General features: G+C 34.7%; 1 protein-coding gene and 4 long non-coding RNA genes across 6 annotated transcripts in view; 3 read left to right on the top strand and 2 right to left on the bottom strand.

Moving 5' to 3' along the window:
• LOC115449902 (dedicator of cytokinesis protein 3) overlaps window positions 1-7,608 on the bottom strand; it is a 64,200-nt gene extending 56,592 nt beyond the window's left edge. For both annotated transcript variants that reach the window (XM_037443000.1, XM_037442999.1), the window contains exons 1-4: window positions 7,397-7,608; window positions 5,646-5,729; window positions 3,894-4,087; window positions 1,229-1,377 (exon numbers count right to left, since the gene is read on the bottom strand). In XM_037443000.1, the coding sequence (XP_037298897.1) occupies window positions 1,229-1,377; window positions 3,894-4,087; window positions 5,646-5,729; window positions 7,397-7,433 (464 nt within the window). In that variant the 5' untranslated portion in view covers window positions 7,434-7,608. The remainder of the gene's footprint in view (window positions 1-1,228; window positions 1,378-3,893; window positions 4,088-5,645; window positions 5,730-7,396) is intronic.
• A 409-nt stretch (window positions 7,609-8,017) lies between these two features.
• LOC115449897 lies at window positions 8,018-9,908 on the top strand. Its single transcript, XR_003939223.2, has 2 exons — window positions 8,018-8,290; window positions 8,521-9,908. It is a non-coding gene; the product is annotated as an uncharacterized LOC115449897 (long non-coding RNA).
• Window positions 9,909-10,366: 458 nt separating this feature from the next.
• Window positions 10,367-12,347, bottom strand: LOC119190772. Its single transcript, XR_005113090.1, has 2 exons — window positions 12,138-12,347; window positions 10,367-10,668 (listed from the first exon to the last, which is right to left on the bottom strand). It is a non-coding gene; the product is annotated as an uncharacterized LOC119190772 (long non-coding RNA).
• Window positions 12,348-12,850: 503 nt separating this feature from the next.
• LOC115449898 lies at window positions 12,851-15,543 on the top strand. Its single transcript, XR_003939224.2, has 2 exons — window positions 12,851-12,979; window positions 15,223-15,543. It is a non-coding gene; the product is annotated as an uncharacterized LOC115449898 (long non-coding RNA).
• Window positions 15,544-17,109: 1,566 nt separating this feature from the next.
• On the top strand, window positions 17,110-22,367 carry LOC115449899. Its single transcript, XR_003939225.2, has 3 exons — window positions 17,110-17,212; window positions 20,829-21,152; window positions 21,689-22,367. It is a non-coding gene; the product is annotated as an uncharacterized LOC115449899 (long non-coding RNA).
• Window positions 22,368-23,593: the final 1,226 nt, after the last annotated feature.

Genomic DNA, 23,593 nt, shown 5'->3' on the forward strand with positions numbered 1-23,593 from the left:
AACATTAGACACAGTGTCCACTGATGTATAGTCAGGCCCAAATAAATAAATAGATAATTTGACATGAAGACATTATTTTTACCTACTATGTGCTTGTATATAAAGATCGGATAATTTCCAAATATAAACTTCGACTAACAAAACCCAAGGTAGATTCATAACTCCCAATTGTCGACATTGGACCATTAGACCTCTTCCACTCACCCCCCAAATGGTAGCAGTAAAGTCAGAAATGTAAATATATCTATTATTATATAAATATTCATTAACCTCATTCAAGGTTTAAGTTTGCTGATTATGAATGTGCAAAGTCCTACTGAAAGTTCAAAAAATTGTATCAGCGTTAAAGGAAATGAGATAATATACGCTCTGGTCCAGTGGCCTAGTTATACGAACCAACCAAGAGTACAGACGCAAAACAAGGAGTGAAAATCCTATATTATTATAAACAAATATATACTTAGTATATTAAATAAACTTTACAGTTATGCGGAAGAAAAATATTTCGGAAAAAATCTAAGTTAGCACGTACGAATAACTTGAGTACGCAAAAAAAAAATCAGAAATTGTGAACTAAATTATCCTTTGCAACAAATGACTGCGGGTAAATTGAAATATCTCGTCAAATTAATTAAAGCTGCAATTAATTATAATTAGCCAATATGACATAATTTTATGTCGTAACAAATGACAATTATTTCACAAGATAAATTTATATTTCATCAATTGATCCCGAATTCCCAACTCAAGAGCTTAGTGTGAAATTAGAACTTAATGTTTTCGACTCCTGTCATAAAATCATGCACCTTGGATGAATTACACGTAGATGGGCAGACATATACCAACTTTCTTAAAGAGAAGTCGGATGCAAGCGAAAATCACCCAGTACTACATAACAAATTCCACCGACTTCCCGTATACACATTATATATGAATCGTATGTACTAGAACAATACTAGACGGTACCTGCTCCCATTTTGACGATACTTCAACCATACCACCTAATATTAAGTATTATATTATACGTCATCACTTGTATTCAGCGCCGCGGTACGCTTTCTTTGACGATACTTAGTCCATCTTATGAACTAAACGCATGCGTACAAATCGACGATCCCTACGTAAAGTATCGAATCTGCAAATATGCATTATGTATTCGATACTTTACATAGAAACCGTCGAAATAATGGTTGAGTTACTCCTGTACTAAAGCCGAGCGCACACTCACCGATTGCCCCAGTCGAGTTTGGCGACGAGTTTGAGCCGCAGCGCCCTGGTCTGGTCCTGCGTGAGCGTGCCGGCGAGGAGCGCTCGCCGACCGCTCAGCAGCTCGCGCATCACCTTCGCGACCGCGCTGAATCTGTACGTCTCTCTTTCCTATAATAAATTGTGTTTTTTTTATTACTCTTTGGAGGTTTTTTTACACTTTGTTAATCATTTTTAATATTCGTAGTACTTGTTTTTTATTTTTAATTTTAGATTGTATTTCGGAAAATTATTTCTTATTACAGCTTTATAGTTGCAATCGAATGCGTTAATATAAATAACATGATGGATTCGATTCTCATGTCAGGCAAGCTTTTAACATTTTAAATACAATTGATATTTATTTGAAAGTATTGCTGTCAGACAGTAAAGGAGCCGTCTAACCAAAACTATTCTAGATACTGCAAAATGTAAAAAAAAAACAGGCTAAGACACAGCGACTTACAGCCAGGAAATACATAAGTCAGAGTTCTTTCGTTTTCCTAAAATTATATCTTACTTCGTACCCATACCATAAAAGCGAAAGTTTGTCAAATTGTTTGTAAAAAATAAACGCAGTAACAGCTAAACAGATTAGGATGAAATTTGCGACATAGATATACCATGTCCTTGATTAACACATAGACTACTTTTTATCCCGGTAATTTGCTCCCAAGAGATATAATATAAGTTTTAATCTGAGTTTCTAAAGAGATGGCGCTGGTGTCGTACAGGTGATGTTATGAATTACCACAGAGTTTTAAGCACTTTCGTAGTGGGAAAGGCTTTTCACGTGGGCGAAGCCGTGAGCCTCGTACTTAGTAAATATTTCTAACGTTACCTTATTGACTTTAAGAACCATAATAGCAGCTTTTCTCAAATATTTTAACAGAGGGTTTAGTTCCGACAATAGACATATAAGTGCACTTGTGGGTTCTGATAAAATAATACAAAACTAATTATCCAAGTAGTATGGTCAAGAGTTCCGATAACTACTATTTCCATTTCCTTTATGACAAATTAATCTTATGCCGTATTGCTATTACGTCATAATTAGTAAAATCACGTTCTGACATTATAATACTGGTCAATGTAAACACGTATACTAAGAATGTATATCTTATGCCGACAGTGAATAAAACTGAATACTTTCAAATGTGCTCATCTATACTATTATATAAAGCTGAAGAGTTTGTTTGTTTGTTTGTTTGTTTGTTTGTTTGTTTGAACGCGCTAATCTCAGGAACTACCAGTCCAAATTGAAAAATTCTTTTTGCGTTGGATAGCCCTTTGTTCGTGGAGTGCTATAGGCTATATATCATCACGCTATACCCAATAGGAGCGGGGCAGTAATGGCTAATCTCAGGAACTACCGGTCCAAACTGAAAAATTCTTTTTGTGTTGGATAGCCCTTTGTTCGTGGAGTGCTATAGGCTATATATCATCACGCTATGACCAATAGGAGCGGAGCAGTAATGACTAATCTCAGGAACTACCGGTTCGAACTGAAAAAGTCTTTTGTGTTGGATAGCTCTTTATTAGTGTAGCGCTATAGGCTATATATCATCACGCTATGACCTATAGGAGCGGAGCAGTAATGACTAATCTCAGGAACTACCGGTTCGAACTGAAAAATTCTTTTTGTGTTGGATAGCTCTTTATTAGTGTAGCGCTATAGGCTATATATCATCACGCTATGACCAATAAGAGCGGAGCAGTAATGACTAATCTCAGGAACTACCGGTTCGAACTGAAAAATTCTTTTTGTGTTGGATAGCTCTTTATTAGTGTAGTGCTATAGGCTATATATCATCACGCTATGACCAATAGGAGCGGAGCAGTAATGGCTAATCTCAGGAACTACCGGTTCAAACTGAAAAAATATGTTTGTGTTGGATAGTTCTTTGTTCGTGGAGTACTATGGGGTATATATCATCACGCTATGACCAATAGGAGCGGAGCAGTAATGGCTAATCTCAGGAACTATCAGATCGAACTGAAAAAAATATTTTTGTGTTGGATAGCACTTTGTTCCTGGAGTGCTATAGGCTATATATCATCACGCTATGACTAATCGGAGCGGAGCAGTAATGAAACATGTTGCAAAAACGGGGAAAAATTATTAGTTTTGAGAGCTTCCGTTTCGTGCGCTGCGTAAACGATTAAAGTTATGCAACAATGATGTATGACCGGATTATTCCTCTTAAAAAGTTCTAAAAAATATATTATAAAACACAGTCCCCCGCTGCATCTGTCTGCCTGAACGTGTTAAACTCAAAAACTACCCAACGTATTAAGATGAAATTTGGTATGGAGACAGTTTGAGAGGCTCCCGGGAAACTACTACTTTTATAACGGAAAACTTTAGCCTGAAAAACTTTATAACGCGGGCGGAGCCGCGGGCAAAAGCTAGTATATTAATAATATACCAGTTGTTTCTGATTTTCATTTACAATCATTAATAAACGTAATACGCAACATAATTTTTTTTCCTAACATATCGTAAAATACTTAAAATTTTACGTAAAATTCTTTTATAGGATAAAAATAGTTTAACACTCTGGTGCATAAACTATCTAGAAAAACATGTCAAATTCCTGCTAAAACCTATACTTATGGCAGATTTCATTAACATAATATATACATACCACATAAAGCTTCTTCCACAATCGTGCCCATTCTCTCAAAACACAGGCAATTTCTCGAACAAGTGGGTCATCCTTTAGCTCGACTATTGCGGTTGCCCCGGACCCTTTAACCGTACAAGGCCGGATGGAGACCACACAAGCCGGGAATATGCCCCATGTTGACCTGTTCTTCGTGCTGAATCCTCTGTACCAGACTGAAAAATTAAATATAAATCAGTTACAAAAAATCAAGTATTCAACTTGATTTTGTACTCGTTAAAATCGAGTTTTGCATCAGAGGCTCCCAAACGTTTTTTACTCATAGACCCCTTTCAAATGTTGCTCATTTCGGTGGACCTTGTTTCGCAGAGAAAATTCATTACTATTGCCCAGCCATCGCGGGAGATTATGTTGGGATCACCATGCGTCTTACCCCAATCTAGATTATTTGCCTACATTGATAGGTGAATTCAAATTTCAAACCAACATTTTAGTACTTTACTATGAAAACAAATAAATTTGGTTTGACCATTTTTGGATCACGCCAACGTAGATCCCGGTCAAGTTTCCCGTGGATCACTGGGGGTCCACCTGGACCGCTTTGGGAATCAACATGAATACACTAACAACCCGCCTCGGTTTCACAGCGGTAGCGGTGCATATATGTTAACTATTTTTATGTCGTAGTGAGTAGCGCGCTTTATTGCTCGACCTAGCTATATACCAACAGTGGGCGACCGCCTACCCTTTTGGGGATAAATAAGTGATGTGTATTGGTTTAACTTGTTTGTTTTTTACATTATATTCAAAACAGTAAACGAGTTTCCTGATATCGGTTTATAAATACCAATCAAGTCGGAAGTCAAGTACCTACATATATTTTTTTTTATTGATATCGCCTCAATAGTTCAGAGGCAAAGTGTGTGGGCTTGGGTTCTATTTCCAGGTCAGGCAACAATTAGTGTCAAATATTCTAACACGATTTTACCAGCAATGACATTTCTAGGGAAGGTTGACGAGGTAAATGACCATTTAAGTCATAAGAACTAACCAAATAATTTCAGTTTCTGAAAAGTATATTTCGTTGAATGCAACATTGGGGTGAGATAACGGTAGTGAACAAGAATAATTTATAGTTTTAAATGCAAAAAGAAATATTGTTTCCACTATTGTTCCAGTGTACTTGACACTTGTTACAATCAAAATATCTTAAACCAATATTATGAGAGACTAAGGAACTTATGTCACACCACTTTAAATGCATCTAATAAAGGAAAGAGCATGATAAATTATGTTTGCAGAACTAATAGAATGCCACATTGGTAGATGAGTCACTCCTGTACGAATGCATAAATATTATCAGCCTTAATGACTGCATCTATCATCCCACTAGCCTGACTGGGGAATATTGTTGCTGTTTTAACCTGTTTCAGGAAAAAGGGGGGGGGGGGGTGTCAAATAGTAGTAAAATTATTAGACCATGTTTCCATTTGGCTACAATTGTGCTACAACATGATGCTTGATATTTGACTATGTTATAGCAATATAGGCTTTTAAATTTTTGCGCAAGCTAGAGCACATATTTTGTCATAAACAGAGTAAATATGAAATGCCTGGTAAAAGATTACCACTGGACAATAAACACTATTTATCTATCAATAAGTCTTTATTGTAAAATCCATTAAAAATGTTATGTCTAGGGTGAGCATAACTTTTATAATGATCTCTCCACCTAAAGTATATGAACATATATTAATCAAATTAAATATTTACCTCCATTTTCTTCTAAAATTTGGACAGTTTCCCCTATTTCCAGTGGCAGCCCAGAACGGACATCACCCTTCCAATTGTACACAGCTGGAAGTCAAAATAGAATTATTGAACAATTACTATAAAAAAGTATTTACTTACAAGATATTTTCTAACAATTTCTTGACACAATAGTCACTTATTTACGATTAAGCCTAATGTAAATGATCACATTGGAGTATGAGTTACGCATTTGCTATTTCATTATATAATAGACAAAAGGACAATATAAAATAAAATAAACAAACACAAATAACATCCCCCAAAATTTGGAATTATGATCCATTACACTGCATTGGTCACCCTGTGTCTAAATATCATCCATGTTACAAATTTACTTAATAAAAAGCAGAAAACCAAGTAGTTACAGTGGTTACAATGTATCTTAATACTAGAACATAAAGATACATTTATTTTCTTGTTAAATGTATGTCTTTAAATAAAAAATACTGGTTATTTAGTAATACAACCATCAAGTTTAATATATTTGTAACAAGTATTTATTTTTATGCACTTTTTCTCAATATGAACTTTAATCATTGTTAACTTCATACTTCCTCTGTGTGCTCAATATGCTAAAAAAGGAGTAATTTTATTTACACTGATGTAAAGGTTGTCCTGTAAATAATGGATTATACATAAATGGCCGATTCTACATTATACCATCTAAAACTATTTGGTTATTATTTTTCAAAACCTGTGGGTTGATTAAAACTCAGATTTAAAAAAAACTTAATTGAAAATGCATAATCAAATGCATGAAGAAAAACAGTTTTTAAACATACTATGAACTAGCTTTTGCTTGCAGCTTTAGCCACATTAATGACCATTACGGAAAAAACAACTAGGCTATAGTACTCAGAGATAAAATAGCTTCGATGTAATGAAATTTCAGAATCAATTAAGTAAAATTTGTTTTTTTATACAGTTTTATTCCCTTGTGGTTTGGGTTGCCAATCTGGATAATCACAAATCCATTTCAAGTCTGGCCTGTATATAAATAGAATAGATACATGCAGACATATAAACAATTTGGATTTAATAATCAATAAAGTGGTTTCTAGTATCACATATTAAGTAGCTAGACTTTTTCATCTAAATACAGATTCACAAGTTGATAAACATGACAATATTTTTATTTTTCAATTTGTTAAAAATTAATAATTTTAAGCATTTACATAACTTAATAAATTTTCAGTTTAAATAAGTTTAGTAAAAACCACAGCCTCAGAATAAGTATGATGAAGAGAATTTTAAAGCAAAAATATTTTAAAGTATTACTCTTTCTAACAATAAATGGAAATTGAAAAGAAAGAACCACTGATAGTGTATTGTAAACAATGAATATTTTTTGTATTAGTAGATTATAATTGATGTACATTATTCACATAAAAAAACAAAATATAATTTGAAAACATTATTTTCTAAATAAGGGCGTATGTTTAGTTATCTCGATAATTTAGTTTCAAGTTAAAGGAGCGACATAAACAAAGTAATAAAAAAATATACGAGCTAGATATCAAGCTCATCTTTGAACGAACCAAACTAGTTCCTTATGAAAAACTGATAATTACTGTTGGCAGAAGCATAACCCACAATACTTCCACTCAGTAAATAGTTAAAATTCATAACATGTTATTTCGTTTCCGCTGTAATTGGCAGGATATATTCAACAGCGTAATGTCTCGACTCTCGACCAAAAAATGTCAACTTACCGACGGCTAATTTCGGCGACTTGGATGGAATCCACATTTTGCAATGTAGAATTAATATGCCACATGTATTGAGTGTACAAAATCACTGTATCATTGTAAATTTATTATTATTTTCATTTGAATACATTCAATTCTGAACAATAGTTTCCATGAAATAGTCTTTGGTCTTTGCTGAGACAATTTTTATGACAGCGAATAGTGCTTTCCATGATACAAGTTGAAAAGTGAAGTGTACATGTGAATAGTCGATTAAACGAATCTATAAAATGAAATTTTATTGCGTGACAAACTTATCGTACATACTTATTATTAGCCGACGTAGTGTTATTATTTTATGTTGGATATTAAAAATAGCAAAGAGAATATAACCACTAAGTTAAAAAAATAGAAAATTAAATATGGTACGACAAACAGTCTGTAAGCTTGTCTATTGTCAGCTTGCTTCGTAAACAAAAGAATTACTTTACTTCCAATTCCAATCCCAATTTTCATCGGTTTGCTGATATAGGAACCAATATGTTCTAATTTATCTTTGTACTAAATTATTATCAATTTTTCCATTATTTGGCAATTCTTATTTTTGTGTTTCTAGTGTCAACCATCAAGTGCCAATGTCAAAACTCAAATAACAAATGTCAATGTCAATGGATCGTTATCGTTGTGAGTCGTAGAGATTATTGTTTTGTTTACAGTATTCTTGCAAAACAATAAAAAATGTCTGATGACTTTATACCGTTAAATCAAAGCACGCCTGTTCAAGGAAGATGGCAGCAAGGAAACCAATACTCGATGAATTACCAACCAAATCGATTTCCGAATAATAGTGGCTCTTGGACTCCCAAGCGTGGTGGTCATAGCAATCGTGGCAATAAATCACGAAACAACAGTTATGGAGTAAGGGACTTTTATAACAATATTTAGACTTGTGACTAGTTAAAAATAATTTATCCAGAACTGTAAAAATAAAACCAAATAAACTTATTCTGCTACCTACTTATTAAAAACATAGTAGATAATTGTATAATCTATTAAAATTTTTCCGTATTTGAATTAACAATTCCCTAAAGTGTCTTTTGAGCTTTCCTATACATTCCGTGCATTAACACTAATATCTTGGATTTCAGAATGACAGCAATAAAAGCTTTGGAGGTGACATGAAGCCTAAAATCGACATGTATATACACCCATCAATGCTCCAGGACCCATGGGCTAAGTTGCAACAAAACCGAACCCATTGAACATTGTTTAAATACCTGACTCTAATATGTTGGAATAGTAGGTCAGAAAATTTCACTTTTGGAAACATACAGGACAATTAGACATTATGATATGTCACTAACTATATTCTTACTATTATAACCACTTAATTTTCATGATCATTAGTAAAATTTTAGAATTTGATTATCTGAAAGTTCAGTGAATTGAAAAATAGAATATATAAGAAGATCATAGTATATTATCTAATTTGTATATTATATGTTTATACTTTTCAAATGATATGTGTCTATATTAAAACTAGTAATTATGCTAAGTTATTTTTGTTAGCATTATTTTAGTATTTTATTTGCAATAACAGTTCATGAAGTTCCTTTAAAATATTAATGGTTTAGATGCAGTGATGTGCAGATAGAATGAACTAGTTGTTTTTGAGCTAGTAACTGACTGTATATCCAATGTAAAATATATTTATTGTTTTTACATTAATTCTCTTAATTCTTTGGTTTTATTTAACCATTACTCTATTCCATTGAAGAGCATCTAATGCTATCTTGATAATTATATTTACTAATTTAAAGTCTGATTGTTTAAAATATTTTGTAAATACTTCATTTATAAGAAAAGATTTGGTCCTAATGTTTATAATTTGTATTAAAAAATGTACTTTGTTTATTTCAAAATGTTCATTTAGAAATAGAAGAAATGTTAAATATGTTGGTACAATCAATCACCAAATTGGATGAACAAATTAACAAATTTCAAATCACCTTTATTCTTTTGTCTCCTAATTTACACTCAATTATTCTTGACTTAAAAATAACTATAAGGGCTTACTTTATTTTATATAAAGGAAAAAGTGTATTTCAATTGAATTTAATATGCAGAAGCATTTTGAAGTTTTGAATTTGTTCAGCTTCTTTTGTGGCTGTTTGTTCTTACATGCATATTGTAAATAGCTATATTAGGTAAAGATAGGTTTAATATGTCACTGGCAAAACAACACAAAGTCCAATTTTTTCTTGTTAAATTTTTTGTGAAAAAATTATCAAAATATAGTTTTTCTTATTTTACTTATTTTGACCTAGTCTGTATGTGTAATTCTGTGACAATTGTAACAATTTATAGTAGTTACTATCTTGCGTAAGGACTGCCCTTGGCAAGAAATAAGAAATTATTTTAAGTTTGGGTAGATATTTACATTGCTGGCACCGAGCCCTTATTACACTTTATCTAGTAATCTTTAAAAACTATATAATATAGCTACGTGGAAATAAATATATCTCAAAAAAGGAAAGAAGCATTTTTATTTTGCTTTAAGATTCCAAGATTTTATTTCCGTAAAAAAGCATTAAATAGGTGTTCGACATAAGATCGTGAAATCAGTCACTAATTAATTGTCTATAGTACTTATTATCTTTATTCAAAATTCAAATTCAAAAGCCTTTATTACTGATTTTACAATGAGTTTACATAAAATATAAGTGTGCACATCAGTCCGATTCCAAATCTAAATCAGTGTGTCCTGCAGACACATAGGCCTCCTCTAACCTCTTCCATTCTTGTCTATCTCTTGCAACTCTCAGCCATAGCGGTCCTGCAACATTTTTTATGTCATCAAACCATCTGTTTAATTGTCTGCCTCTTTTTCTTTTGGTGTTATATTGTGGGATCCATTCGGTGAGGTTTTTAGTCCATTTTGTTGTTGCCTCTCTTAGCATGTGACCTGACCAACGCCATTTAAGTTGCTGAGTTTTCTTGGTTACATCTTCGATTTTTGCTATCCTTCTCATGTCTGTCGCTCACTTTTTGTCTTTTATTTTGTAGCCCAGGATGCTCCTCTCCATGCTCCTCTGGCAAGTTCTTAATTTGTGGTGAAGTTTTTGTGTCATAGCCCATGTTTGGCAGCCATAAATAAGAGTTGGCAATATGCATGAATTGAACAGTTTTCTTTTTATTTTTATGGTGTATTTTTTGTTTTTCATCATGTCTTTGAGTGACCAAAATCTCTTCCATGCATTTGTTATTCTTCTATCCAATTCTTGTGCCATTTGGTCCTGAAATGAGATTAGTTGTCCAAGATATATGTAAGTCTTCACATAGTCTATTTGTTCCTTATTTATGTGTATGCTGATTTCTGTTTTGTTAGTCATAGCTTTGGTTTTGGATTTGTTTATTGTGAGCCCTACCTCTTTGCTTTTTGTGGCAAGATCTTGTATCATTGTCTGTAGTGTTTCAGGATTATCTTTTATTGTATTATCTTTATTATTGTACACCAAATAAAAGCGACTGTATGTATGCAGAAAATAATCAAATAAAAATTATAAAGTTGATGCAGAGTTGCATGACATTATTAGGACCGCGACATTGGGATGGCGCTCTGAGCGGCAATACGGACATTTGTACTGAGTGGCAGCGATGAAAGTGATATATGTATGGGAGGGAATAGGCAGAGGCGGCTCGAGCTCATGTACCGCCCGCGTGCAAGAAATTCCTTGGCGTCCCCTAGGAGACAATTTAATGTTTAATAAATTTGATAATATTAAATCAAAAGTTATTGTGTAAAGTAAAGAAGTTGCTCGCCGGCATTAGCTCGGGCGCTGGTTGTTTGAGAGCGCCAGTGTCGCGAGCGACGCATGTCTCTATGAAAGTGTCGCGAGCGGCGCTCGGTGCCCCGTAACAAAGTAATGCCGCCTCTGGGAATAGGAATGATGCTTGGCGCAGAGCAGTTCGGATAGCTATGTCGCTTTTCGCTCGCCGCTAAGTCCATATTCTTGACGGCGCCCTTACTTGCTCAAAGTCCGGCTCTTAAACAGGCTCAGGTTTTTTTTTGGTGGAATATTTATTCTACGTGGGTAAAGGATTTGCCGGCCTGTCTAGCTAAAAAATGAGTCACTCAGAGGACAAACGTGCGAGGAATAATAAAATTATAGGTGTCTATCTATGTGCAGTACGTAGCAGATAGGTACACTCAGCATCAAATCTTCTGATTAATCGCTCGAACTCGCTGTACGCGCGTGTCCCGTTTTGGATAGTAAATAACAATAGATTCCAACGATTTGTTTGAATTGTCTAGAAAAGAGCGAATACTAAGTATATGCTATATTGTAAACGAATTAAAACTGAGGCTAAAACTCGCTCTTGCCTGTGAACGTTAGCAGCAGATATTAGGTACTATAGGAGCACGCCATGTACTCAATTAATCTCCACTCCTAAGATACTAACTTTGATACTAACCAAAAACATTTACTTACTCAACGAGTAGGTAAGCAATTAAAAAAAAAATAACACCCTGTGTCAAAATCAACTATCAAGTAGGGAATGTGTCAAAAATTATGAATAAATACATGTGTAACATAAATTATGGATAGTCTCTAATTATAATTTATCATTATGAACACCCCACTTGCTTAGTCATTTTTTATGCTAAATGTACCTATGTACTCCCATGCATATCTAGGTAAATATTGATTAAGTAAGTATTTATAGTTTGTTGTTGATTCAAGAGTTAATTTTTTATACTTACTTATTTTACTTGTATTGTGGCGAGACTAGCATCTCAAAATTAATTGATGTCATACTGTAGGTCAAAACACAGGTAAAAAAAAAGAATTAAGGTAAATGTACACTATGCCAGGCTAGTACATTAAGCCATATCATTCAGATTTTTGTCGTAAATAAGAAAACAGTTCAATTCCACATCGACTATACATTAAATAAGAACTAGGTAAATAATACAATTATTAAATATAAATAATGTTCCAAACCTTATCTTATCGACCTTCCAATCGTGGCAGTCGTAACTACCGAAGCGATGAACTAAGATTCTGTTGTCAGTTAGCGTAAGGCAACCGTGCAATTTTCTTAAGGATTTTATGTGATACGGTTTATATTATTTCATTGAAATTTGTAACATTTTTGATTTATTTGTAATAAAGCATGTATTAAGACAAATAGACAATTTTATCACTGCCGTAATTATGTGCACATATCTGAGACGATGAACCTAATTGATAGCTTATAACGCAATATTATTGAAAATTATGTATCATTGAAAAAAATATAAAATTAAATATATTCCTATGCTCCATATTCCTATTCCCCCCATTCCTACCTTCTTACTTTTTCTAAAACACATCTTCAAAGTAGAAAATGTATCGTAATATGGTACATTTACCTTATATAGGTATCATCCTTGTTCAACCGGTTTTACTTACCTATAACGATTAGCTCTCATCCTGATAGCAAAAGTCTATTTAAAGCGGGGGATTTTACAATTCTCGTATTCTGCAACAGGGTACGCTATCACAATGAAGTTGTGGACATCTTTGTTAATATTTTGTTTCGTTGCTTTGGTGAGCAGTCAAGGTAAGATATAGTTCCTACCAATCTATTTATTTTATTGTGTGACTGTTAAAAAATTATGTAATGACGAAAAGTAAGTGATCACAGAGCCTGTTAATAGGGAAATATGAAACTAATGGCAGGTCACTCATGTGCGAGGAACCGACGGCGTAGGTTCCACCGCAAGTCTATTCTGTCAGCAGACAGAATTGTGTATTAACTGTTGTGTTACGATGAGGAATTTGTCGCCAACGTAATAACTAAACATTATGAGACTTAACATCTTGGTTGGTACCTATGTTTCAACACAGTATCAGCTGGCAGTGCGGGCGATGACCTTCTGTGAGTGTGTCATCTTGTGAAAGGGAAGTGCCGAGCGGGACCGTAAGAAATTGTCCAGCAGCAGGTAGAGATGTAGGAAGCGCCAATGCCTCGTGGCCTGTGGTGCAGGAACATCTTGAGAATTCCGTCGTGGTATCCCCGGCTTGTCGTAAACGAAATGGGGCTTTGAGTGAGTCGCGGGCAAGCATAGCCGTTTCACTCACTTCCGTGCGAAAAAAAATCTAATATGTCTCAGTGTGATGAGCGCAATGGCGTGACATGCAGTAGGTACGTACTTCGTAATTCAAGATTCTGAAATGGTGTTCTAGTTTCTGGATAGTCGTATCGCGTACCACTGGACAAACAAGCGACATGCTGGTCTCGGAATTCTATTTGCTATATTTGAAGCACATGTCTTAACGCCGAGCAATCTGAGGAAGGTTTTTCCTTATTAGTCCGATAATAAAAATTTAAATCATGGTTTCATCTCGAACAGTTCCTGAGAACACTTTTCGTGGAAGATCTAATGATTTCTTTTTTCGATATTGTCTATAATTTGAGTGGCACACCTCAGTACGGTGTCAAGAGGAAGTATTTTGCATTAAAGTACTCTGCCAAGAGGCGAAGGCAGTTTACTTCATGATAGGTCGGATTTGTGTGTTATAAAGTCACCCAGGGCCATCCTTCCCTTATGTTTATCTATCTTGAATACCTCGGTGGCGTAGTTGTAATTGTACACGGTGCGACTAAGACTACTGCACTGAGGTTCTGGGTTCGAATCCCGAGTCGGGTAAAACAATAGTGACTGGGTTAACATTTTTAAAATTACTCACACGCAGCTCGGAGTCAGGAAGTCGGCAAAGTGATACCCCCGTGCCTCGTAAAGCACGTAAAGCCGTTGGTCCTACACCTGATCTATCCCCGGTCATGTCGGATTTGCCGTCTCACCAGACTATGAGTGTGAAGGAACAGAGAGAGCACCTGTGTATTTCGCATACACTTGTGCACTATAATGTTTCCTGTCTAATCTCCTATGCGATTGATCGCCATGGCCAAAATTCGGCTAGGAGGGATGCGATATTTATCTTTGTTTGACGTTAGTAAAGCTTTAAAAATTCCAGAGGAATGTGGGGATGAAGAATACTATCCGGGACCCAACTGCACCAGGCCAGAACCCTCATGCGCAACGGGCCCTGGGTTTGCAAATCCTTACTGCAATTCATGTTGGTGCAAGCCTGGAACTTTCAGAGACCTTCGCACCCGAACCTGCGTAGAAAAATGCAATTATGAGTAATTGGTATCGTGTAATTACTTACGTAATAAACTCTTTTTTTTAATAGTTTCTTTTATTTGAAATTGAATATCATGTAGGTAGGTTATAGGTACGTATACCTATATTTATTTATTTTGTAACTGGCGGCACCGGAAAGACGTTGCCCTGCCAAAAAAGGTGATAAAATCCTAGAACACGAGTACAACGCCACCTACTGGATCCAATTGGGAATCTAAACCAACCAGGGTTGGTTTAGATTGCCAATTGGATCCAGTCTGTCAAAAGAATATAAAAAAATCATCATAATCGATCTAACGGTTTAGGACGAATTCAGTGACGTACAGATGTAGAGATGAATTATGTACGTATAATAGGTATTTGTTACTTATATATTTATCAAAAAAAAAAAAAAACAGCTGTCTGCTAAATTCATATTCAACAACAAACGCGCGAAGTTGAAATAGTCGTTAAGTTTTCTGAACATTTTCCAATTATCTATCTAGTACAATATTCTTATTTTTTTTTCTTTTACAAGAACATTCTCCTAACAATAATTAACACAATAAAAAAAGAATTTGTGAAATTGTTCCATCCGTTCACGCATGATGCGATGATCAAGAGAAATAGAGATTTAGCACACTTTCGTAGCCCTTTTACAAGATTTTTGTTCCAGAGAAATGTCGAGAGGATGAATACAATCCCGGGCCGAACTGTGGCACGGAACCGACATGTGCTCCGCCCAGTAGCCACTTCGCTCCGAAGACCGCCTGCAAGTGCTGGTGCAAGCCTGGGACTTTGAGGGTCTTCGAAACCAACGCCTGCGTACCGCTTGAGAAATGCTATGCGTAGGGTTATCATACCCATCAGTAGCCATACCCAGGGCATTAGATACTGACCTGGGACAGGCATTTTTGATAATAATATCCTCTGAAAAAATAAAAATCATCATTTAAATAAAAAATATTTGATTAATAAATACTTATCATTATAATTATATTTTTTTTTACTTATTGCCATTATTATTTATCTTTTGCCTACAGATTTTTAATTTCAACAGGCATTCCTTTAGAATTATATTATAATTTTTATTTAAAACTAGCTGACCCGGCGAACTTCGCACCGCCTAACAGTAGATTCTTTAATTTTAAAACTAAAAAGACTATAAATATATTCATAACTGGAAAAGCCAGATGTAAAGCATCAATAATATAAATTTAAAGGTCCAATTATTTGAGCTGTTACATTTGATTCTAATAGCTATGCCAAAAACGCCAGTAAGTAAGGAAATTCTGTCTACTCTATATCAGCTCCATGTAGTACCTATATGCCTGCAGATTATAACATCTGGAACGCAAATAATAGGGGACCGGCCTATGCTTGATTTTGTCCATTATTCTATATATAATGGTTAATGATATGAAAAATAAGTACTCCTGCGAAAACTGCATAAAAATTGGTTAAAAAATGAGCGAGTAATTCATATTTAAAATATTGTAATGTGCAGAAGTGAGCGCGATGTGGGGATATCGCTACATCTCTTTCTTTCGCACGCGTCGTAATTCCCGATGACGTCACATGTGGATATTACGTCTCTTTTCTGTTTCTTGTTAATTACCCCTTCTTAAAATTACTTACACCTTTAATGATCTAATAGAGTCTTTTGAAAATACCTATTTTCTTGGTGACTACATTTTTTTCGAAATTTTTGAATGCAGATTTTAACTTCTTTGCAAAATTTTGGACAGTCTCCTAAAAAGTTTTCTTGTAGCTAGGATAATTAAGGTATCTGCCCTTGCTGCCCCATGGCAAAAATCAAACCTGTTTAATTTTTATTTATTTTCTTCGTACTTTATGGACCTTCAATGAATTTAATGCTATGTACTTAAATGTTAAAGCAACACTGCGCCTGCGTACTATTTCATTGGTCGCTGCATAGTGCAGTTTTTGCTCTTTTATAATATTTAAGGAAGTACCAATATATAAAAAGCGGTGATAGCCTAGTTGGGTGTGGAACGGACACCCAAGATGAATGTCCGCAGGTTCGAAACCCAAGGGGGGACACATCTGACTTTTCTAAGTTTTATGTGTGTATTCTTTGTGAATTATCCCTTGCTTTAACGGTGAAGGGCAACATCGTGAGGAAACCTGCACATCTGAGAAGTTCTCTATAGGAATTTCGAAGGTGTGTGAAGTCTACCAATCCGCACTAGGCCAGGGTGTTGGACTAAGGCCTAATCCCTCTCAGTAGTAGAGGAGGCCCGTGCTCAGCAGTGGGCAAGTATATAATACAAGGCTGATATTATTTTTATTATTATTAAGGAAGTACCTACCTAACATGAAGGAAAATATGAATACATTTGATATATTTGAGTAGGTACTTAGTTTATTTTCCTTGTACGGGCTGTAAAATATTTCATTAATAGCGAAATAATAGACTGGAGTTAAAGTAAATCTTACCATATAACATAAAAATATAGTATTGCTTACTTTGGACCTGTTTCTCAAATAAAACTTATGCGCCAGTGAACGTATAAGACGATTAATGCATGTTATAGTACTCTCTTGATAACCATTTGTTTGGGAGCATGACAATAGCATTTGGTCGCCGTTTATTCAAAAACAATATTCGTCACTGAGACATCGTGAAACTGGCTTTTAATAAGGTATTTATTAATGTTTGTTTTTATTTGTAAACTTATATTTTGTACGACGTAGTAGCTTGAGATCAATTATAATCTTTATCATAATTCCATATTCATTAATTCGTTGTTCACGATTGTGTGACGACCATCTGTCATAACTCATAAGTGTATAAGTACTATACAGGGTGAACTACTACAATAAATATGAACTTCAGTGCAGTGTCATTATGATTACTATAAGCTTAGGAAAAACGTACTTATTCAAAATATGTGGGTACCTTTTTATTTTATTTTTTTTTGTTTCGCGGAGAAAATACCTTATTACTACCGACTAGCCTTCATTGGGAGACGACTGAGCGATTATGTTGGGGTAACTGTGCCTGACGGCCCGGCGTTCGGGCGACCGCCGGACCGAGTCCCTAACACTGTACGCACACTACGCTCGGCCTACCAACTAATACTCCGCGGTGGCCCTCTTCGGCTTTCTCCGACGGAAGTGTCTAAGTCTTCGCTGCCCGCCGACGATCCCCCGATGGCCCCTATTAGTCGCCTCTTACGACAGGCAGGGAATACCGTGGTGGAATTCTCCAAACGCCCCCAATCCACAGGGCGGAAAATATGTGGGTACTTATGAAATATACTGGCTTTTAAGTAGTGGTTCTTATACATATAGGTCATTTAAACAGACTGATTTAAACTTAGTTAAGAGAGTTTAACAGTACAACTATGGTATTTTCTTTTAAGATTTGCGGTCGTGAAATTTTACGCTACAATAAAACAGTCAGTCTGTTGCTTCAGGAACTTGAGCGAACTTTTGATTAACTAGAAAATCTTGCAGAATTTGGCTTCGTTAAGCAATTTTTACCGTAAACAATAACTCAAAGCTTGCGGGAAGTCACATGTGTTTGCAACATGGAACTATTTAAAAATTTGCCGCTAGTGTAATTGCATCTGGAAGTTCTTGCGCAATACCCACTTTGCAAAGGGCCGTTCAAGTATTACTTAACGCAATTTTTGAAGATTTTTGTAACGCCGTAACGTAGTCCTGTACGCCCCCCCCCCCCCATACTTATGTAACTCAAAATTTTTTTTTCACATTGTACCGGAAAATCACTAAAATACATTTGTTATTGTTTTTAAATAAAAAATCAAATGTTACATAAGGCGTTGTACGAACTTCCCTCCCGCGCCTGTAACGCATCGTAACGTTTTACAAGACCCCACCTCTCCTCCAAATTGCGTTACATAATACTTGAACGACCCCCAAGGACTTGCTAGTCGAAACAGTTAAGTGTTTTTGGTATCAAGTTGCAACGTCTGCGCGGTGCCTCGCCATAAAATGATGAAATAGTCATTTACTACAATGAATTTGATATCAAGGCCTAACAATAATTCTTATACAATGGTTTCGTACTATGTGATCATCATACATAAGAGTTAAACCATAAACCAATCTTATATTCTTAGAACTAGATCATTCTGTGACCAGTGAATCAATCATATATAAACTATTGAACTTAGAAATTCTGTAAAAGTGTTCAAAGATAGACTGCTGGAATATCTCAAAAATTAAACATATTGTAACTTTTTATAAATTTTGTCAACAAGATATTATCATTAACCTTTTCTGTTGCCAATTGTATGACGTTGTTTACAATAGTATTATAGACAAATTATTTAGTATATAATCGTTACTCATTGATTTAATATTTTTTAATACTTTAGAATTTTATTTTCTACTTCCTATTATTATGTTTTAGATTTTAATTCAATATGTTGTCAGTAGTAAATGCTGTGTTCGCCTATTAGTAGCACACATATCAGATGCTGTACCTTATTGTTTTTATAATATTGATTGATGTAATATGTAGTGCTATTGGTGTACCTTATTACAAATCTTCTATATATATAAAAATCAATTGCTGTTCGTTAGTCTCGCTAAAACTCGAGAACGGCTGAACGGATTTAGCTTATCTTGGTCTTGAATTATTCGTGGAGGTCTAGGGAAGATTTAAAAGGTGAGAAAAATTCGAATAATTGCCGGGAAAATCCTCAAAACAGCATTTTTCTATTTCTCATACAAACGTTTTCTAACTAATACGTAGAGTCAATTTGTAATTTATTACCGCTGCATAAAGTTCAAATTCGCGTGCGCGTTGGAGGATCTAATATCGCGTTCTGAAACTCAACAAAAGTGAAAGTGAATCGCGAACGCGACAAAATTGCATAGTCTCAAAATACATAGTACATAAATAGTGGTCGGCTTCGAGAAACTCAATTTTAGCTAACTTCAGTTGTTAATATAATATATAACTCAAAGGTGACTGACAGTGATATATCAAGGAACAGCCCAAACCATTGGACGGATCGGGCTAAGACTTTACATGCATAAAGCTACTATGACGTAGGCATCCCCTAAGAAAGGATTTTGATAAATTCTACCCTTAAGGGGATAAAATAGGGGATGAAAGTTTGTATAAATGTTCTTAGATTTTCGACTGATTGAACTGAAATTATAGATTGGGGATAAAATTAGTTTGAACCTATAAGTACCGGGAAAATATGTAGCAAGACTTTTATCAAACAGTGGAATTTTATCCTGGAAAACATCTTCACGCGGGCGAAGCTGCGAGCAAAAGCTATAGTAAATAATTCTTTTTAACGGTGATGCCCATAGTAGGCTTGTAAATAAATAAATAAATTGATGACTAACTTTTACGCCTATCGAATTAATGCAAGTGGCTGGTCGACCGAGCTTCGGAGTATAAAGTAGTTCAAGTATTTTCATTAGATGTCACTACGTTGACTATCTACTGCACTTAGTTGCTTTATAGATGTCTTAAAAGAATCATGAATTCTGACAATAAACACACAAAATAAATCCTCAGCTATGTAATATGTTAAGAGATTAATGAAGTGGGTCTATTAAAAAAACGGACCTAATTATGGAAAATGATATTTGATGTTTTGTTATAGTCAGAAAATTATTTTATTAAATTGTGGCTTTTACTGTTATGATTATAACCATACATTACAATCATTTTTTTTCATTGATAATTATTATAATACAGAAAAATGTAAGAAAAAATTTGATATTCGCGGCTTTGCCCGCATGAAAAGTCTTTCCTGCTACAACAGTCCCTAAAAACAGTGGCGATTTATAATGCCGCTTGAAAGACGATGATGGGGATCCAAAAGATGGGAGCAAATTATCCGGAAAAATGTAGCATATGTTTTCATTTAGGACATGGTCTGTCGGTGTGCCAAATTTTATCCAAATCCGAACACCTGTCCCTACATTTACTCCAAACGTCCCAACATCCAATAGTAATTTGACTATTCCAAATCGTAAGGAACAAATACTTCTCAATCATAATGGTTAGTTTCCTGAAACAACTAGTTCAGCTCTAAGTATTTCGTTGCAACTGATAAAAGAAAGACCTGCGCGTTGCATTGAACACCACTGGATAACAGGAGAACGTATAATATCTGACTTCTAGATATGTGACACGAGCTTCACCTGTATTTTTTCTAGATAATTGTTCAAAACAAAAGAAACATGCAACACTCCTTTATCTCCAAAGAAGTAGGCAGAGGTGCAACAGGACCCTCACTTTTCATCATATTATGTTTACAGCCTGTCAGTAGTCGCGCCTCTTACCATACCGGACACTAATCCAGACTCCGGGGGTGATGCTGAGCAGAAAAACAATAATGTCATTCTATCGGACCCGGGACCACAGATGTCGTACGCACACAACACAATTACGCCACCGAATCAGTAGTAATTATTAAAACATATTCATACTGTATCAGCCAGCATAGATAATAGAGGTGAAGAGGTCTTATATAAGCCGCGGTTGCGCGTTGATAGGTAATAACACGGTTTCATTTCGCGACTCAAACATGAGGCTGTGGGTGTTGTTCTTCGCTTTTCTGTTGTGTCTCGCCGTCTCTATGGGTTAGTATTGTTTAAAGTAGTTAATAATTATAATAATAGATATTAATACACGTGTAGCAGATGTGATTATCATAAATTTATTATTATGCTATAATAAATAATAAACGTAGTGTTGTTTTGTATTACTGTGTTGTAAAATCTTAATTATTATAGGTATTATAATGCAAATTAATTATGTTTAATGCACACTTATGTTTGTATCATTTAAATATTTCTATGGATAATAATATTTCCCACAAGCTTTGGCTTGCGGCATCCTCTGCGTGGAAAAGATTTTCCGGGATAAAAGTTTCGCTTTAAGTATATTTTTCCAGAATAAATTAGAGCCTATATTTTAAGTTTGATCTTTATCAGTGAAAACAGCATTTAATTTTATGCTGTAGTTTTTGCGTGATGCGTGTACAAATATAGATACAGGCAGACCAAAATACTAAAAACTATTTGCCTAATTGAAACCCCAGAAATCGGCCTATTACAATTTTATTATAGGTAAAAAATAAATGCACGATTCAGGACGGAAAAACGTTATTTTTCAGCGGACTGCCCAGCCGGGGAATACAATCCGGGACCGGACTGCAGTTTCGAGACAATCTGCGGGTTGAGAAGTAGTCACAGCTATAGGAGACATTACTGCGACTGCTGGTGCACACCTCCTCTCATCAGGGACACGTCTACTAACACTTGCGTGCTACCAGACCAATGTCCCAATTAGATAACTGATACTATATATTTAATCCGGTTTTGTGTTACGAGCGGATGCTATAGTCTTTATGAGGTTTTTGATGATTGAATACACGTATCGATATTACCTTTATTTTAAAATAATTGTAAAGTTTTATTTGACTACGATTCTCACTAAAAATCGACTTTTTATTATGAGGTATTTCTAAATGTGATATAGAGATTAAATCTGTGGGAATCACTCAGATGAGGAAGTTGATATGATACTAGGTAGGTACTTAATTTTGTTTATGTGTTTTCTATTGGAAGGTAATAAATAATGTTAAGAATTAATCATTTTATGTAAAACATTTAATTTCAATTATTATAAGATATGTTGTTGCTTCTATCTTTTATCAGAATAATTAAAGAGTGATTAGTTGTCTTCTACCTTTTGCTGAATACGTTTGGTTTGTGGTAAAAAAATGTTTTTCTAATCCCTTCACACTGGTGTTGGTCTTAACTATTGTTTTCAATACATTTGATTGTTGCAAACTTCAGGCTTATTTATTTCTCTCATTAAACTACTATACCGAAAAGTAAAATCAATAATTATCGTGATGTTTTGAATAAAATATGAAGAATCAAACTTTCAGAATCAAACGTCTTTGATTCTAATTCTTCGTTATTAGTTTTTATCCGACTGCGTCAGATACAAGAAGTTGTTTGGCTATTTATTTATGTATGTAAAATAGTTTGTTCGCTTACCTAAGATACGCATATAAAGAAGAATTAGTATAATTAAAATTAGAATTATTTATAGGGTGCTCTAGCATTCCTCTAGTTTATAAACATACCAAAACCTTCATCTATATAGTTAACAAAGCCAGTAGTTAGTTAATTACTTAGAAGACCAATGTGTTTACTTGCATACATACATGTAAGGTAAACAATAAATCTGATGGAAATAAAAAGTAACTTTCGCACAACCTAGGAATATTAAACCTATTAACCCAATAATTATGGTTTTTAAACAAAGGTAATCTGTTGTCGAGAACATTGATATTAAACGGTAATATAGATGCGCGTTGTTATCAAAATATGGATGACGTGCTGATGATCATGTCGGTTAAAATAAATGGACCGGTTTATTATCACTGCGTAAGTGCCCACATCCAAACGACGTCAATCCTTATCAATGGCGTGCAATGGGGACAGATGATAGCGAAATTATGTTAAAAAGCAGGGAAAATTTAACAACTATTCGGCTAAATGTTAGTATAATTAGAGTTAGTAGAATATGGTGGTTCCGAGTTCTTTTAGGTGCTAGATAGGAATATTTAGCTTCATTTTTGCAATATTACTTGTTCGTATTTGATTCTTTAGAAGCATTTATTAAGTAAGAGTTATGCCGTAAAATAAGTATATAGAACCTGTTTCTGTTTATAGTTAATCTCTATGACTAAGGCGTTACGTAGATGATGTCATTGTTGCATCAGGTACGCCATACAAATCGGAACAACGAGCTGTTAATACTTCTCATAAAATTAAATTGACAGTGTTTTCAATAAAATTACCAAACCAATCAACAGGTAGACCTCAATAGTTACTTCAAGTTAATTAGTTTAGCGACTCACACGACGATTGACAGAGTAATTGTATGAAAACGAAATTGGACGGCTTGTTTCCGCCATTTGCGGCGTGTGTTACGTCTATGCGGTGCCTTACTGATTTATTGTAGGGCAGACATCAACGTATCAAACACTACGAAATAACTTGTA

The sequence above is a fragment of the Manduca sexta genome, chromosome 26 (assembly GCF_014839805.1).
Source record: "Manduca sexta isolate Smith_Timp_Sample1 chromosome 26, JHU_Msex_v1.0, whole genome shotgun sequence".
NCBI lineage: Eukaryota > Metazoa > Arthropoda > Insecta > Lepidoptera > Sphingidae > Manduca > Manduca sexta.